The 16,237-nt window shown below is 41.2% G+C and overlaps 1 protein-coding gene across 3 annotated transcripts in view; it reads left to right on the forward strand.

Moving 5' to 3' along the window:
* The window catches only part of LOC125451651 (receptor-type tyrosine-protein phosphatase mu-like), an 820,886-nt gene that overhangs the window by 660,778 nt on the left and 143,871 nt on the right, over positions 1–16,237 (forward strand). For all 3 annotated transcript variants that reach the window (XM_059646218.1, XM_059646219.1, XM_059646220.1), the window contains 2 exons: positions 3,704–3,730; positions 6,788–6,975. In XM_059646218.1, the coding sequence (XP_059502201.1) occupies positions 3,704–3,730; positions 6,788–6,975 (215 nt within the window). The remainder of the gene's footprint in view (positions 1–3,703; positions 3,731–6,787; positions 6,976–16,237) is intronic.

Consider the following 16,237-nt stretch of genomic DNA (forward strand, 5'->3'; position numbering starts at 1 on the left):
CAGCTAGAGCAGAAATGAAAGGGGGACAGCAGAGCCTAAAACAGCTTGCCACTGAATGCTCACCAATGAATCCTGTACATACACCTAAATACACATCCAGGCTGGATTCTGCTGAGAACAGAAGGCAAAGGGGGCGGAAGTAGGCCATTTGGCCCATCAAGCCTGTTCTGCCCTTCAATGAGATCATGACTGAGCTGATGATCCTCAACTGCCTTTGCCCATAACTCTTGATTCCCCATACACTCCTTGGGAATAACTTTCTATCTTTAAACATGAACAACTTTCACTTGGGCAAGAAACTAGGGGACAGAAAGTCTCAGTCAAACACACAAGAAGATTCATAAGCAGAGAACTCCATCAAAGACTGTTGAACTTTTAATGTATTCCTTTATTTTCCTAGTTTAAACTGCGAGAGACTTTAATGTAAACTGTTACCTATTTCTTTCTTTTTCTACTATTCTGTGAGGTAATGCTTAACTTTTTAACTCTCGTATCTCACACTACTTTGTATCTAAGTTTTTTTTGTACCTTGCTACCTAAGATGGTGTGGTGACATTATACACTTTTCACTGTACTCCTGTACTTGAGTACACATGACAATAAAATCTAAAACCTAAATCTAAAAGATTCAGTCAAGATGAGGGAGGAAATTGGCGGGATGAACTGAAAAAGCAATGGAACGTTTTTGGCATCATCACAGAGTGAAAGGGAGGATTTTTATAGAATTGGAGCACTGTAAGAAATACAGAACTACTTATTAATTGAAAGAACATGGTGTGAAACTGAATGAACACAGTGGGCCAAGCAGCAGAGGAGCAGGAAAGTTGATGTTTCCTTCTTCTGAAGAAGGGTCTAGGCCTGAAACGTCAACTTTCCTGCTCCTCTGATGCTGCTTGGCCTGCTGTGTTCATCCAGCTCTACACCTTGTTATCTCAGATTCTCCAGCATCAGCCGTTCCTACTATCACTATTATTTGAAAGATTGTTGTAAGAGTGTAACAATTTGATTTCATTCATTATTGCGATAAGCAGCTTTTGTACAGGCTAGGAATACTGCAGCAAGAGACTCACTTCCTGACTTCCCAAAGCCTGCCAACCATCTATAAGGCTCAAGCGAAGAGTATAATGCAATACTCTCCACTCAGTTCTAACAACACTCAAGAAGTTTCAAGCCATCCAAGACAAAGCTGCCCACTTGATTGGCACCTCATCCACAAATACCCACTCCCTCCACCACTCAGTTGCAACAGTGTGTACCATCTGCAAGATCTATTGCAGAAATTCACAAAGGCTTCTAATATAGCCCTCTCCAAACCCACCACCACTTCCTTGTAGAAGACAAGGGCAGCAAATATGTGGGAATGCCACCACCTGCAAGTTCCCCTTCAAGCCACTCACCATCTTGACTGGGAGATACATTGCTGTCCCTTCAGTGTTGCTGGATCAAGATCCTGGAAATCCCTCCACACCAGGATTGTGGATGTACCGACAGCACATGGACTACAACGATTCAAGAAGTCAGCTCTCCAGCACCATCTCAAGGGCATTAGGGGCAGGCAATAAATATTGGTCCTGCCAGAGACACGAGGGCATAAAGGATACTTTTAGAATTATGTTAACACCATTAGCTCAGCTGGCCATAAACGATGCCATGGCATGATTTAAAAAGTGGTTATGTAACTTTTATGGTTACATAGCAGAGACCCGAACTAACAACTTAGAAAATTGGGACTTGGCAGAGTCTGGCAGATGGTTGCAAAATTCCATTTGATTCGCCAATATCCTATAGGGAAGGAAATCAGCATCCTTAAGCAGTATGGTCTGTAGTGGACTCCAGACCCACAATAAAGTTGTTGAATCTTAACTGCCTTTGCAAATGGCCTAGTAAAGCCCTGTGTTGTATCTAACAATTATGGAAACGTCTAATAATGATAAAACCAAACTGACTACTCGATTCTGACCTCAGATCTCTCACTATCACTAGTTCAACATTGTGGACCTCCCTCCCTCCATCTCATTGTTTCTATATCTGTTCATATGAACTGCAACAGTTCAAGAAGGTATCTCACCACAACCTTCTTGAGGGTACCTAGGGATGGGTGACCAATTCTGGCTTTACCAGCATTCCATGAATCATTAGAAAAATGAAAAGATTAGGTTTTCTCCCAGAGTCCAGGTCAACATATCAACAATTGGCTGATTTTTTTTTTCTCTGTTGCCATTTGAAAACCTTTGAGTTAAGATATAAAACAGCAAATCAACTGCAAATCAAAAGTAATACATTGGCTGTGAATTGATTCATGTGTCCCCAAAACATGAACAGCATAATAAAGTTAAAATTCTTTCTATCTTAACCAAGGGATTTCAAAGTTAAAGGTTTCGTGCATTGCAAATGAATGTTTCTTTATAAACCTGTCACCCAATGCTCAAAGTCCAACCCTGACTTTCGTAGATCATAGTAAAAGTGTGTAAGACAGTGTACATCTCGCTCAAGAGGAGGTGGTGCTGGTTTTACATAACATGCTCAAGGCTTTACACACACAGCCAATGAACTACTTTTGGAAAATGAGTGACTGTCATTTTGCAGCCATTAGAACATGTAATGGATTAGAATTCAGAATAAGTTGCAGACTATTTCTTAACAAATGTACTGTTTTAGCTTTACATTTCTTAATCTTTCTGTGTGGAAATGATCACACATGAGAATGGAATGCCCTGTTATTCATTATCTTCTGTAGACCGCAAATTATAGTTTGTGACTTTGGTGGGTAGATATTTTCATGGTGGTGGCCATTTTAATGGAGTGGAGTAATTCTTCCATCAAAAAATAACCTCTAATATTACTGACAGTAAGTCATAGTCTTCGAGGATGATTTTCTAAATGGACGTACAGAAGGCTTGTGCGCATCTGATCTACAATTAGTTCTATACATTGTTTTTCCTGTTTCATTTGTTTGCAGTATACTTACTACCTACCCCCTCAGAAAGCTAAGTCTGGAAATACTCCAGAATAACACATTATAACTCCGCAGAGGCTAGTATCCCATCACCAAGTCACCGTTTATTTACATGTGGAAAGTCCTTGACACCGATCCAGCAATCAGAGCGAGAGTTTACATCTGTCAGTCAGGGCTCCCTGATTGCATCAAATTAACAGCCCCAACCAAGGAACTTATATGCTGTGAAGTCCATTGGCTGTCCTCGTTACAATTGCTACAAGTTGATCAAAGCCAAATCCTAAGGAGTGCAAGATTACAGCATTCCACAAGTCCTCATGTTCAAAGCAGCATAAAGCCTTGATTAAATTATTGCATTACAACCATGCCTAATTACTCATTCTTTTCTTTGAAAATTATAATAGCTTAGATAGAGGTTAGATCCCTACTGTGTTATTAATTCCACATTTTCATTATTTTGCATTTAAATATTCTTAACCCTTCAATTGGTCCTAGCTGACACTTCCAGGTATCCACTACTTTCAGCATAACCATATTATGACAAACTCAGAGGTAGACAGTATACAATACAAGTCTGGTGATGTGAAACTTAACTGTTGCTCTGTGGCAAACTTTAATTCATAAAAAAAATCTCATGAAGGTTTAATGTATAAACGCATAGAGAAAATTAAAATGAAACTAACTGTAGTTTTCTCTCTGGTATGGTGCCACCTTGTGTCTTGGGTCTACTTACTTGCTGCTCACCAGATCCATTCGTGCCAACTGCAATATTAGGTGAGGATCTTTCTTTTTCTTCTCCCAGTTTACTGCAATTTAAGGAGATGAAATAAACTAATACGGTGGCTTGTGTTGCATTTGTTATCTGGCAAATACAAATTAACTTAGCACACCACTCTTAAACAATACTCCCTGGATGCATTGGCTGGCATGCAAATGGGCCACAGTGCCCAGGAAGTTCCCAGATTCTATCCCTGGTCTGTGTTGAGTGAGCTGGTGAAAGAAAGGGGTGTGACAAATGGGTCAGGGAGGAGAACATCAACCAGGGTTCCTGCTCCTATCTGCTGTCCAGTTACCAACCCACTCATCTGCTTACCCATGCCAACAGCTCTCCTGAAAAACGAGCATGTGTGGACATCTCATGAGGGTAGACTCAGCTATGGTGTCGCTAATGCTCACGTGGAGAGCGGCCACTTTTTGAGTCGTCAGAAGGTTCGCTGGCTCCTGTGGGATTGTACTCCAGAAAAAAAAAACCTGCACCTTCAGGAGAGGAGGGTGGAGGGGCTGGGAAATAAAGGGAAAGAAAATTTGCATTATAATTGTACACACTCATCACTTTGCAATCGATCTTATCTTGAGGTCAGCAATGCAGATTGTATTTTAAAAAGAAGCAATATTCCCAATCAGTCACCACGAAATTGAAGTTTTTATTTCTCTTATTTTGAACAGCCACTCTCTTCTTTTTCCTTTTGTTTATTTCATCCAAACTGAATTAATGGAACTGGGTGTGTTTGAAATTGCTGGTTAAAAGGTACTTGAGCATGACTTGCTATTGAAATTGTGATGCAATGTCCCCCACACGATTAGTCATTCACAGCTGTCTCTTAAGACCATGGCCACAGATTTGTACTGAGATCCTCAAAATATTAAACTAAAAAACAGTCCAGTCATTTGATAATTTGAGGCATCCCCTTAAAGCAGTTCAAACAACAACTGTATAATTATTGTAGTGTTAAAGGGACCATTGGGGAACTGGGTGTTAAGTAGCAACCAGATGAAAACAAAATCATTTATCGTATAACTTTTCCATCGATAATATAACAAGCTAGTTAAGAGCTGTTCATTATTTAAAAGAAAATCATATAAAATTAATTTTAAGACATTTTAAAGGATGTTCACAATATTGTTGCTTATGCCCTGTTTCCTTTTCTCCTCCTTGTTTTTCTCTCTCCACATTGACCTCATACGTATCTTTTTTTAAAAAGTGCCAATAAATGGTAAGTTCCTTGCTTGCCCTGTTCCAGAGATGCCTTTTTCAGCTCACCCGATTCTGGCCAGTTCTGTTGTGTGTTGACTTGCATGGCAGTTGACATATAGCATTTCATGCCCTATGTGATAACTCATAAGGCCATTCATTATGTGGCATGTTGAGTAATTGTTCAAGATGTTAACCCTGTCTGCTCGATTTCTCTCCCTCCATACCACCACACCCTATTCCACCCCCCACCCCCGACCCTGCCCCCGCCCTCCTGATGAATCCCACTTGCATTTGCCATTTTATATTCCTTTGAATGTTTTACATACATTCATTGTAATTTTTGTTTAAACTGAGCTTGGAGAGCCATTGAACATGTCATCTTCATTTTGAATGTGCAGTGACTTGGCTTGCTGTGATTTTTTTTGAAATGAAATCAAGGCTGGAAATTAGAACTGATTTGTAAAGTGCTCCAAACAATATGCTAGGAGTCTGTTGAAACTGTTTGATATTTGTTTTGCAACTGAGAAAAAGAGGAAGCCTTGCTCTGAACTTAGAAAGGTTTTATCTGACCTGAGAACATTTAACAAGGAAAAATTGCTAATTTACTTTGCTTTGCTACTCAATTCTTTTAAATGAAAAGAGCTGGAATAGTTTCTAGACCTAGATTTCATTTAAATTGATGAACTTATTGTTTGCACAGCATTTCTTTGTACTTGTTATGAATATTGAACTTTTGTGGTTATTGCTGGTCAGCTTGGCAATAATTTGTAATCTGTTTGATTATTGACATGACCATTGGGATGTGGGGTGCAATTAATTTTCTTGTATAGAAACTTCACTGTATTTGGGACAATTTTAAAGCTGCAGTATGTTATTATTGTATGAGGTAATGGTATATGTAACTTCCTAAATAAGCATAAGTGGCTCCTTTCAAATAAAAAGGTCACTTTCAACAAAATGTGGCTCATTAAAGACAATTTTCAATTGTGTCTTATTTCGCATCTTTATTCCTCAATCTACTGACCCTTTTTGCTGGTACCAACAACTTCTCAACCACCTTGAACCCCTTTCTGTCGTGCAGTTGTGATTATAGACAGTTAGCATTAGCAGGCTGCTCAACTGCAAGCAGCATCACAACTCACCTCAGCTGTGTCCTTAACCAATATCCAACCACCATTTGCCATTTCCGGCTGGAGTAATTGAATAGCAGTTGGCACCAAGTGCAGATTCATCATCCCAGGTGACATCTCAATCTGAGATCAAACCATAAGAAACTCAGAAATCACACAACATCAAGTTATAGTCCAACAGGTTTATTTGAAATTACAAGCTTTCAGAGTCTGTCCAACATCCTCTTCATCTACCCCCCCCCCAACCCCATCACTACCAATCCCCATTTAGGAAACACTAAAATTCTTCCCATAGCTCAAGTTATGCTTTTGTAATTGTACAACTCAATATCCCCTAACTCCACAACTTCTTTCAGGATGCAATTAGATGATGGTCTACAAATCATTAAAACTGAGACTACTTTGACATACATGGTAGATTTGTTTTGCAATAAAATGTAGTCATTTCCTTGTACCTATCTACATGTAGGATTGGAGCAAATTATTCTCGATGCATTAAAATTTAAGCCTTTAGTGGGCACACAATTTTACATTTATGCCAATTACCTGAATAACTGCATAAAACTGCAACTTTAAAATTGCCATCCAAAGCAATACATAAAATGATACCTTGATTCACTTTACTTGATTAATTTGAATGTATAACTGTTTTGCTTAGGTAATGAAACATTTACTACCAGTTTAGATGAACAAGAGCTCATTGTCACTATCATTGTTTCCCTATAGATGAAAATCACACAGTCACCAGTGAGGCCAGTAACCTGGGGAAGCCACATCCCTATAAGAAGCGAGAGCCTGTGGATGTACCGTATCAAACTGGGCAGCTTCATCCAGCCATACGGGTGGCAGACCTGCTGCAGCATATTACCCAGATGAAATGTGCTGAAGGCTATGGATTCAAAGAGGAATATGAGGTACGTCAAGGGGCTCAAAAATAAAGCATTGCAATGCCTGATATTGTCTCATGAGCAAAACATCTCCAACACACTCCAACAGCTAGGCCAGCTCTACAGAGATTCTGGCACCTATCTCAAAGCCACAAAAATGGTCATCATTCAATGTTGTGAGATCCGGTCCATTTTGGTTATTGGTGACTTGTGTCAGTATTCAGCAGATTCATTACAGGCACTTCATTGTTAGATGCAGAGTAAATCTCTCCTTCACCCTTTCGGTTCTGACCGACTTAGTGCCTCAGTCCTCAGAAAATAAACACTTTACTGACATTTCATTCTATTTCCCACAACATCAAGATGCAGTTTCCTGAAGACCGGTTCACAATTTTTTTTGCCACACATGTTTTTGTCAACATTTAGCCATACATTCAGTGACTTAGTAAACAGATAACCGAAAACCTCAGCTGATCGAGAGATAAGACTCAGAGATAAGAGGCAATTATTCAGGACCTACTGTGCCACACTGTTTGCCATCTTAGTTTCTGAATGGTGGAAAGAGCTTGTAAATGGGAGAAATTTGATTGGCAAACCTTCCATTGCCTGACACTGGAAGGACCTTACATTAGAGTTCGTGCATGTTGGAAGTTGGTTACTGAACTCATCATAAACTTAGAAACATTGGAGCAGGAGTTGGTCACTTGAACCTTTGAGGGTGCTCCACCATTCAAAATGATCATGGCTGATCAGCCAACTCAATATCCTGTTCTTATTTTCTCCATATACTCTTTGAACTCTTTAGCCCTAAGAACCAAAACTAACTTCTTGAAAAGCATACAATGTTTTGGCTTCAACTACTTTCTGTAGGAGAAAATTCCACAAACTCACCACGCTGCAGTTAAGAAATTTCTTCTCATCTCAGTCCTAAATGGTCTAAACTGTATCCCTAGACCGTGACACCTGGTTCTGGACTCCTGATCATCTGGAAATTCTTCCTGTGTTTAGTCTATTTAGCCCCATTAGAACTTTATCAGTGTCTATGAGATCCTCCCTTGTTCTTCTAAACTGTAGTGAATATAGTCCTAATCATTCCAAACTGTTCTACGTATATCAGTCATACCATCCGAGGACTCAGTCTGGTAAACCTTCATTGCATACCCTTCGTAGCCAGAACATCCTTCTTCAGATAAAGAAAATGGCACAAAGTACTCCAGGTGTGACCTCAACTAGGTCCTGCACAATTGCAGAAAGTTATCCCTGAGTCTTTGAATGATTTCATTATGAAGGTGACATATCATCTGCCTTCTTCACCACCTGCTACACCTTGCACTTATTTGAAACTTGAAAGGGTTCAGACAAGATTTACAAGGATGGTGCCAGGGTTGGAGGGTTTGAGGTATGGGGTGAGGCTGAATAAGTTGGGGTTTTTTACCTGGAGCATCAGAGGGTGAGGGGCAACCTTACAGAGGTTTATAAAACTATGAGGGGCATGGATAGAGTCAAGGTCTTTTCCCCAAGATGGACTTACCCAAAACTAGAGGGCATAGGTTTAAGATGAGAGGGGAAAGATTTTAAAGGGACCTAAGGGTCAAGCTATTCACTCAGAGGGTGGTGTGTGTATGAAATGAGCTGCCAGACGAACTGGTGGATTCTGGTACAATTGAAACATTTAAAAGGAATCTGGATAGGTATATGGATAGAAAGAGTTTAGAGGGATATGGGGCAAGATTAATTTAGGATACAGAATCCCTACAGTGTGGAAGGAGGTAACTTGGCCCATCAAGTCCACACCAAACTTCGAAACAGCATCCCAACCAGACCCAACCCATCTCCCATCCCAGCATCTTCCACTCCAGACTACGGACAGTTTAGCACAGCCAATCCACCTAACCTGCACACAGGGAAACTCCACCCAGGCAGGTGCCTGAGGCCAGGATCGAACTCAGGGTTCCTGGCACTGTGAGAGAGCAATGGTAACTATTGAGCCACTCTGCTGTCCATATCTGGCTGGCATGGATGGGTTAGACTGAAGGGTCTGTTTTAGTGCCGTACAACTCTAAGACTCTGACTTACATTCAGTGATTGGTGTACAAGGACACCCAGGCCTCATTACACTTCCCCTCTTTCTAATTTGGAACTCAATTTACTGATTTTTAAACATGCATTAGTTGGAAGTTAGCCCTAGTGTTGCTAATCCTAGCAGGACATCCTACTTCAGGTTAACCACATGATTTCCATATTGCTTTCCATCCTGCACCAGGCCTGCGCCACCCCTACACATTGATTATTGTCTCCTGATATGTTTATTCTCATGATACACCATCTTTCTTTCCCAATTGTAAAATGAATCAACTGTTCACAGTACCTGATTGACTGATTCTTAATTTTTGGCACAATGACCTTCCAATCCAGATTCAATGTTTTTGTAACTAGTAAAATTCCAGTAATAAAGAAAATTCTCAACATTGCACTTTTTTTGTTGTCCCTGCAATTATTTTCCTGAGTCGCCCTCAGCACTTTCTGGGAGATTTATCTGATATTCCTGGTGACTTCATGCCAACCTTGGAGATTTGATAAGCCCAGCAACATCCCTGAGGTGCTGAATAACCTTTTCAAAATTCCTGTAGAACTGAAGGAAGAAAACCCAGCCCGACCTTGTACACTTATTCCTTCCCCCAGCCTCTAACCCAAGCGCAATGGCAAATCACAACATCATCAAATCCATCATGTTGAGGTAGATATTGTGATGTTGGGCAGTTTCAACTGATGTGGAGTGCAGTGAAAAACCTCTTTATTTCGCTGCTTCTTACCAGGGCATGAAGAAGATACCCTGACTGTATTGTATTACTTTTCATAGGTACAAGACTAATAGGCACATGCAAAATAAGAGATATACTTTACCGACAGCTGCAGTTACACTGCGAATCAATTACAAGTCACAACTCGATCTGTGCTCAGAGTGGTGGGGGGGTTAGTCATTGCCAGAAGAGAATAACGATTCGCTATGCTAAACGTGATATCGCTGCTATTCTGACACTGAAAGATGATCTACATTTAGCAGACATGACAGCCAGCGCATAGAAATCAATGCATTTTCAAGCTCGGGCTGACAGCAACTTACCAGAAACTAAGTGTAGTTTATTGAGTAATATTTCAGTTTTCTGGATCACATTTACTCTAGCAGAAAGGAGGAAGTTGGAGCATTGTGGCTGATCAGTCATACATGATCCAATTTGCTGATGTTCGACCAAAGGAAACTCCTTGCAGATCCTGTTTCCCCTCTTTTTCTGATCAGAATGCTGAATCTTGCTGGAGGTAGTTTCACAAAAACAGGTAATACTCTTAGATGCGTTCAAATAATCATTCTTCCCCATGAGGCTGGAGAGCAGACAGTGGGAGTCACTACAAGGTGACATATGCATTTATTCAATCGAAAGGAATAACTAAAGACAGAATAACATTTTCACACAGTGTGTAGTTAGGGTTCTGGAGTGCACTGCTTGGAAATGTAGTGGAGGGAGGTTCAACTGAAGCAATCAAGAAGGTATCAGACTTTTTTTTGTTTAGTAACAATGTGCAGAGACATCGGGAAAATGCAGGAAATTGACGCTGAATAAAAGGGCTGAACTAGGTAGTAGACCTGGTAGAGGAACAATAGGCTGAATGGCCTCCTGCACCAGAATAATTATAATTATGTAATATATGCTTAACCATCTGTCACTGCTCATGTACTGACCTTTCTCCCCAGCCAGCTTTAGAGAATTCTTCCTTCATCCCTCCATAATGGCTCTTATTTAAGGTGGCCACACCAGTTTGAGACCAGAGTTACTCTCCCTCAGGCTGAATTTGAAATTCTACTGTGTTGTGGTTGCTACTTCCCAGATGAGCCTTAATCATGATACTTCGTTATTATCCCACCTCAGTGCACATTACTAGATCAAAAATAAACTGTTTCTCAGTAGGTTTTACAAAGGTCGTGGTCTAAGGACAAAGTACTCGCTGCACTCCACAACCTCGTATTCCTTGTCATCATTGACCATCATATTTTTCCAGTCAATATGCAATTAAAATATTAAAATCATCCACGACAGTTGTAGTGTCCTTCTCACATTCCCGGACTTATACTTCATTCTATAGTGAGGAAACCTTTTAGGGACCTTATAGAGGATGGGCACCTGTGACTTCTTCTCCTTACCATCCCTTAATTCCACACAAACTGCTCACACCGATCTGATTATGTGTATCTATTTATCAGGTGTATGATTATCTGCATAATTACATACAGGGATGGCTGCTCATGCATGATTGCCAAGCCAGTGAGACAGTGAAAGCAAGTTTTGTGCTACATGCTAGCATGACGATAGGATGGGCTGAATGGCCTTCCTGTACATCGTAACGATTCTGTGATTGCGGTGCAGCCACACAAACTCCCCTGTAACCTGCCACTATGCCATCCTCTATAACAGCAAAATGGGATTTGAGATTGCACTGTCTAACAACCACACAGAGTCATAGAGCTGTACTGCATGGAAACAGGCCCAACTCGTCCACACCGAACAGATATCTCAAACTGACCTAGCCCCATTTGCCAACATTTGGCCCATATCCCTGTAAACCCTTCCTCTTCGTATACCCACCCAGATGCCTTTTATAGATATTGTTATTGTACCAGCCTCCACCACTTCCTCTGATAGCTCATTCTATACACTCCCCACTCTCTGCGAAACAAATGTTGCCTCTTAGGTCCCTTTTAAATCTTTCCCCTCTCACCTTAAACATATGCTGCACAGTTTGGACTTCCTTACCCTGGGAAAAAGGACCTTGCCTTTCCACCCTATGTATGTCCCTCAAGATTTTATAAACCTTTATATCGTTACCCCTTAGCCTCCGATGTTCCAGGGAAAAATAGCCCCAGCCTGTTCAACCTCTCCCTATAGCTCAAACCCGGCAACACTCTCAGCATCCTTATAAATCTTTCTGAATCTTTTCAAGTTTTACAACATCCTGCCTATAGCAGGGAGACCAGAATTGAATGCAGTATTCCAAAAGTGGCCTAACTGATGTCCTGTACAGCCGCAACATGACTCCTTTACTCAAAGCACTGACCCATAAGGGCAAGCATACCAAACACCTTTATCACTATCCTGTCGAACTGGGACTCTGTTTTTGAGGAATAAACATGGACAACAAGTAATATGATCAGATTGTATCCCTTCTAAAAATCCATAATATTGCAGGAGCCCACGTGTTGTAGACATTTATGTGCTAGCTAGCAACCCATGGCAGCCAAGATAGGAAAGGATAAGTGTAATAGATAATAGAACAATAGCATTCTGTGCAGAATGATCCTCTGAATATCCTAGTACAGCAGAGATCTCAGCCATTCCATGACTTCCCCAGATGAAGCCTTTAATCCAATCCCACTTTCCTGTTCGCTCATAAATACGCTCCCATGGTGCAATTGAACGGCTATAGCATTGCCATTTCAGCCATTGGGATTAAATCAAGTGTCTACTGCCTGCCTTTGAGGGGGAATTTCTTCTGCAGCATCTTTCCTAGCGGGCCTCGCGTCCTGACTCTGAGAGCTGATAGCCAATCAGATGTCTGCAGCCACCCAGGATCAGTGGCACCACTAGGACTGGTGGTTACTGCTGGTACTACACTGCACCTGAGGATAAGGTAGGAACACTGTTTGTGCTCCTGAGATGCTGCTTGGCCTGCTGTGTTCATCCAGCTTCACACTTTATTATCTAGCACTGGAGTGTAGGTGAGTGGGACAGTCAGGAAGACAGTGGAAGACTCTGCAACAGATGTTACAAACCGAGAGGTAGGCACTCCCAGCATAGTCTCTGGCTTGTTACCATGCTCCCACCCTCCGCCAGTAGTTAGGCATAGAACACTATAGAATGAGGGAACCATGCAGCCAGCTGCCAAAGTCTAAGTCTTAGTAAAAGGCCTCATTTGGCCTCCTGGCAAGAGGATTTTTCTTAATACTTGCTGCTCCAGATCCCCTGGAGAAGTTGATATGTTCTTCACCGTGAGCCATATTGCCCCATTTTATACCAACTATCCCGCCTTCTAGCTTGGTCCTGGTTTGAGCATTAAATTGCAGCCTTTGTGTATGTTAAACCTTGCAAGCAGTGAAGTGGAGGAGGTCCTCAGAGGCTGCAGGGTGACTTGTACAGACTGGACGAGTGGGCAGATAAATGTGAGGTTATCTACTTTTGAGGCAGGATTATCTGAATAGTGACAGTTTAGGGAAAGGTGAGGTGCAACGAGACCTGGATATCATGGTGGAACAGTCACTGAAGGTTGGTGTACAAGTGTAACAGGCAGTGAGGAAAGCTAATGATGTGCTGACCTTCATTGCGAGTGGGTTTGACCATAAAGATAGGGATGTCTTACTGCCATTATTCAGGGGCCTGGTGAGGCCACATCTTGAGTATTGTGTTCAGTTTTAGTCTTCTAGTCTGAGGAAGGACATGTTTGCTATTAAGGGAGTCCAGCGAAGGTTTGCCAGATTGAATCCTGGGATGGCAAGATTGACATCTGAAGAAAACCTGGATTGGCTGGGCTTGTACTCACTGGAATTTAGAAGAATGATGGGGATCTCAGAAACATAAAATCCTGATGGGACCGTACAGGCTAGAAAGAGGACGAGTCTCAGACTAAGAAGAAAAGATAAGCCATTCAGGATTGAGATGAAGAATTTCTTCACTGAACGAGTTGTGAACCAGTGGAATTCTCTACCATGGAAAGTTTTTGGGGCCTGTTTATTAGATATATTCAAAAGGGAGCCGGTCATGGTTCTAGTGGCTAAAGGGATCAGTGGGTGTGGAGAGAAAGTGGGAGTGGGATTCTGAAATTACGTGATCAGCAATGACCATATTGAATGTTGGTGCAGGCTTGAAGGGCTGAATGGCCTACTCCTGCACCCATTATCTATGCTTCTATGTAAAGAACTCCAAATGTGGAGATCTTCAAAGATCGGTATTCAAAAACAAATCTGAATGGAGTTATAAATGCAGATGAAATAATCTTGAAAAGTTTTAAGAACTCAACAACTTTTGGTAATGTTCCAGTCTTTGAAAATGAAGACTGAGAGTGAGAGGACAGAAAATACAAAATTGTATTGGTCACTGTTGGTATGTCAAAGCATGAAAAGTGTTGATGTTAGAGAGCAATGAGCAAAGGAAATGTGCAGGCCATTCATAAACTACTTGAAAAAGAGGAAAATCTCAAGATCAGCAAATAAACACAGGTGAGAAAGATTATCCATACCTGTGGGCCTCTCTCCACCTAGAGGATTAATATGCTTGCCGTGTCTCTATTTGGGAAATTGTATTTCACTCTAAAGGAAACATTTTCATACCTAATGGTATTGTAAAGTCAAACTATTGTAACCCCTGGAGCACATCATCTTTGAAGGTGTCACAACAGTGACAATGACTGATTTCAAAAGGGAATGGGATGGACACAGAATGAAAAATGAACTTGTAGGACAATGGGTGAGAACAAAGGCTTATCATTGAATCCCTACACTGTAGAAGAAGGCTATTCAGTCCATCAAGTCCACCCAGACCCAACCCAACATATCGCATGTCAATTTTACATACCCTGGGTAGTTTGGCATGGCCAATCTACATTACCTGTCCATCTTTGGACTGTGGGATGAAACCAGAGTACTCGGAGGAAACCCACACAGGCCACAGGGAGAATATGCAAACTCCACACAAACAAACAGTTACCCAAGGGTGAAATTGAACCGGGGTCCTGGTGTTAAGAAGCTGCAGTGCTAACCACTGATCCATTATGCCACTCCTGAGCCAGTATACTGGCTTGAAAAGGGTTCACAAAATATTTACAAGGAATTGCCGGGATTGGAAGGTATGAGCTAAAGGCAGAGGCTGAATAGACTGAGGCTATTTTCCCTGGAGTGTCAGAACCTAAAGGATGACCCTATAGAGGTCTATAAAATCATGAAGGGCATGGATGGGGTGCACAGCCAAGGTCTTCTTCCCAAGATAGGGAAGTCCAAAACTAGAAGGTGTAGGTTTAAGGTGAGAGGGGAAAAATTTAAAAGGGACCTAAGCAGCAACTTTTTCATACAGAGGGTGGTGTGTGTATGGAATGAGCTGCTAAAGGAAGTGGTGGAGCCTGGCACAATTACAACATTTAAAAGGCATCTGAATGGGTATATAAATAGGTAGTATTTAGGGGGATGTGGGCAAAAGGCTGGCAAATGGGACTAGATTAATTTAGATATCTGGTTGGTCTGGATGGGTTGGACCAAAGAGGCTGCTTTCATGCTCCACATCTCTACATCCCTACAAATGGGACTGATTGGAATTCTGTACAGAGAATGGATGGCCGAGATAACCTCCTCTGTGTTGAAATGCTTCTGTCACCCTTTGGTCAATTCTGTTAAAGAGCTATCACAGGCACAATGGGGTGAATGGCCTCCATCTGTGTGGTGATTCTGTGCTGAATTTTCTGTAACAGCGAGTGAAGGAAACTATACAAACTTTTCAGCTACAATCAACCAAAGTCAATACTTGCAAGACAGCAGACACTGATTTTCAACGTTATAGTTAAGTCTTCGTTCACATTACTTTTCCTAAAACCGTTTTCAACTCAAGGTCAGATTATTCAGCGTGACATCCAACAATACTTCCTATTTTTTGACTCATTCTACCCAATAAACACATACAGAGAACAGTAAGTACAGAGCTTTGCTAACAATGGAAAGAACATTACAAAGTACACAAAAGAACTTCCAGAGTTAGGCAATCACTGGCAAACAATGACACTGATATTCATGAACCAGAAGCATTTATTTTGCCTTATCTGCTGAAATGTAGAAAATAATTGGCCTTTTACTCTAGGTAATGCAGAAAACCTAAAAGTGGAATACTCCCTACATGCTGTTTTTAACGACATTAAATGAAATCTATCAGTTCCTCTATCCATAGCTTCAGCACAAATTCTGCAGGCTGGTGTATTAATGGGATTATCATTCCAGTAGTTTTAATGGCTAACATGGAATATTTTCCTTGTCTTCTATTCTCGCCGCTATCTTTTTTTATAGTTCTGTTGTATGTTTCCATAGAACCCAGTAGCTTCCAGATGTCATCATCCAGAATTTCCGCATGGATTTTCCCAGTTGGCTACTAGAATCGCAGGTGGATAACGAATGGGTAGCCTGAATGGTGACTCAAAAGCAGTTTCTTCCAGACTTTCACTGTAGGGACCAGTTTGGAAAGATCCTCAGCTTAAAGGCAAGGGT

The sequence above is a fragment of the Stegostoma tigrinum genome, chromosome 5 (genome assembly GCF_030684315.1).
Source record: "Stegostoma tigrinum isolate sSteTig4 chromosome 5, sSteTig4.hap1, whole genome shotgun sequence".
Lineage (NCBI taxonomy): Eukaryota > Metazoa > Chordata > Chondrichthyes > Orectolobiformes > Stegostomatidae > Stegostoma > Stegostoma tigrinum.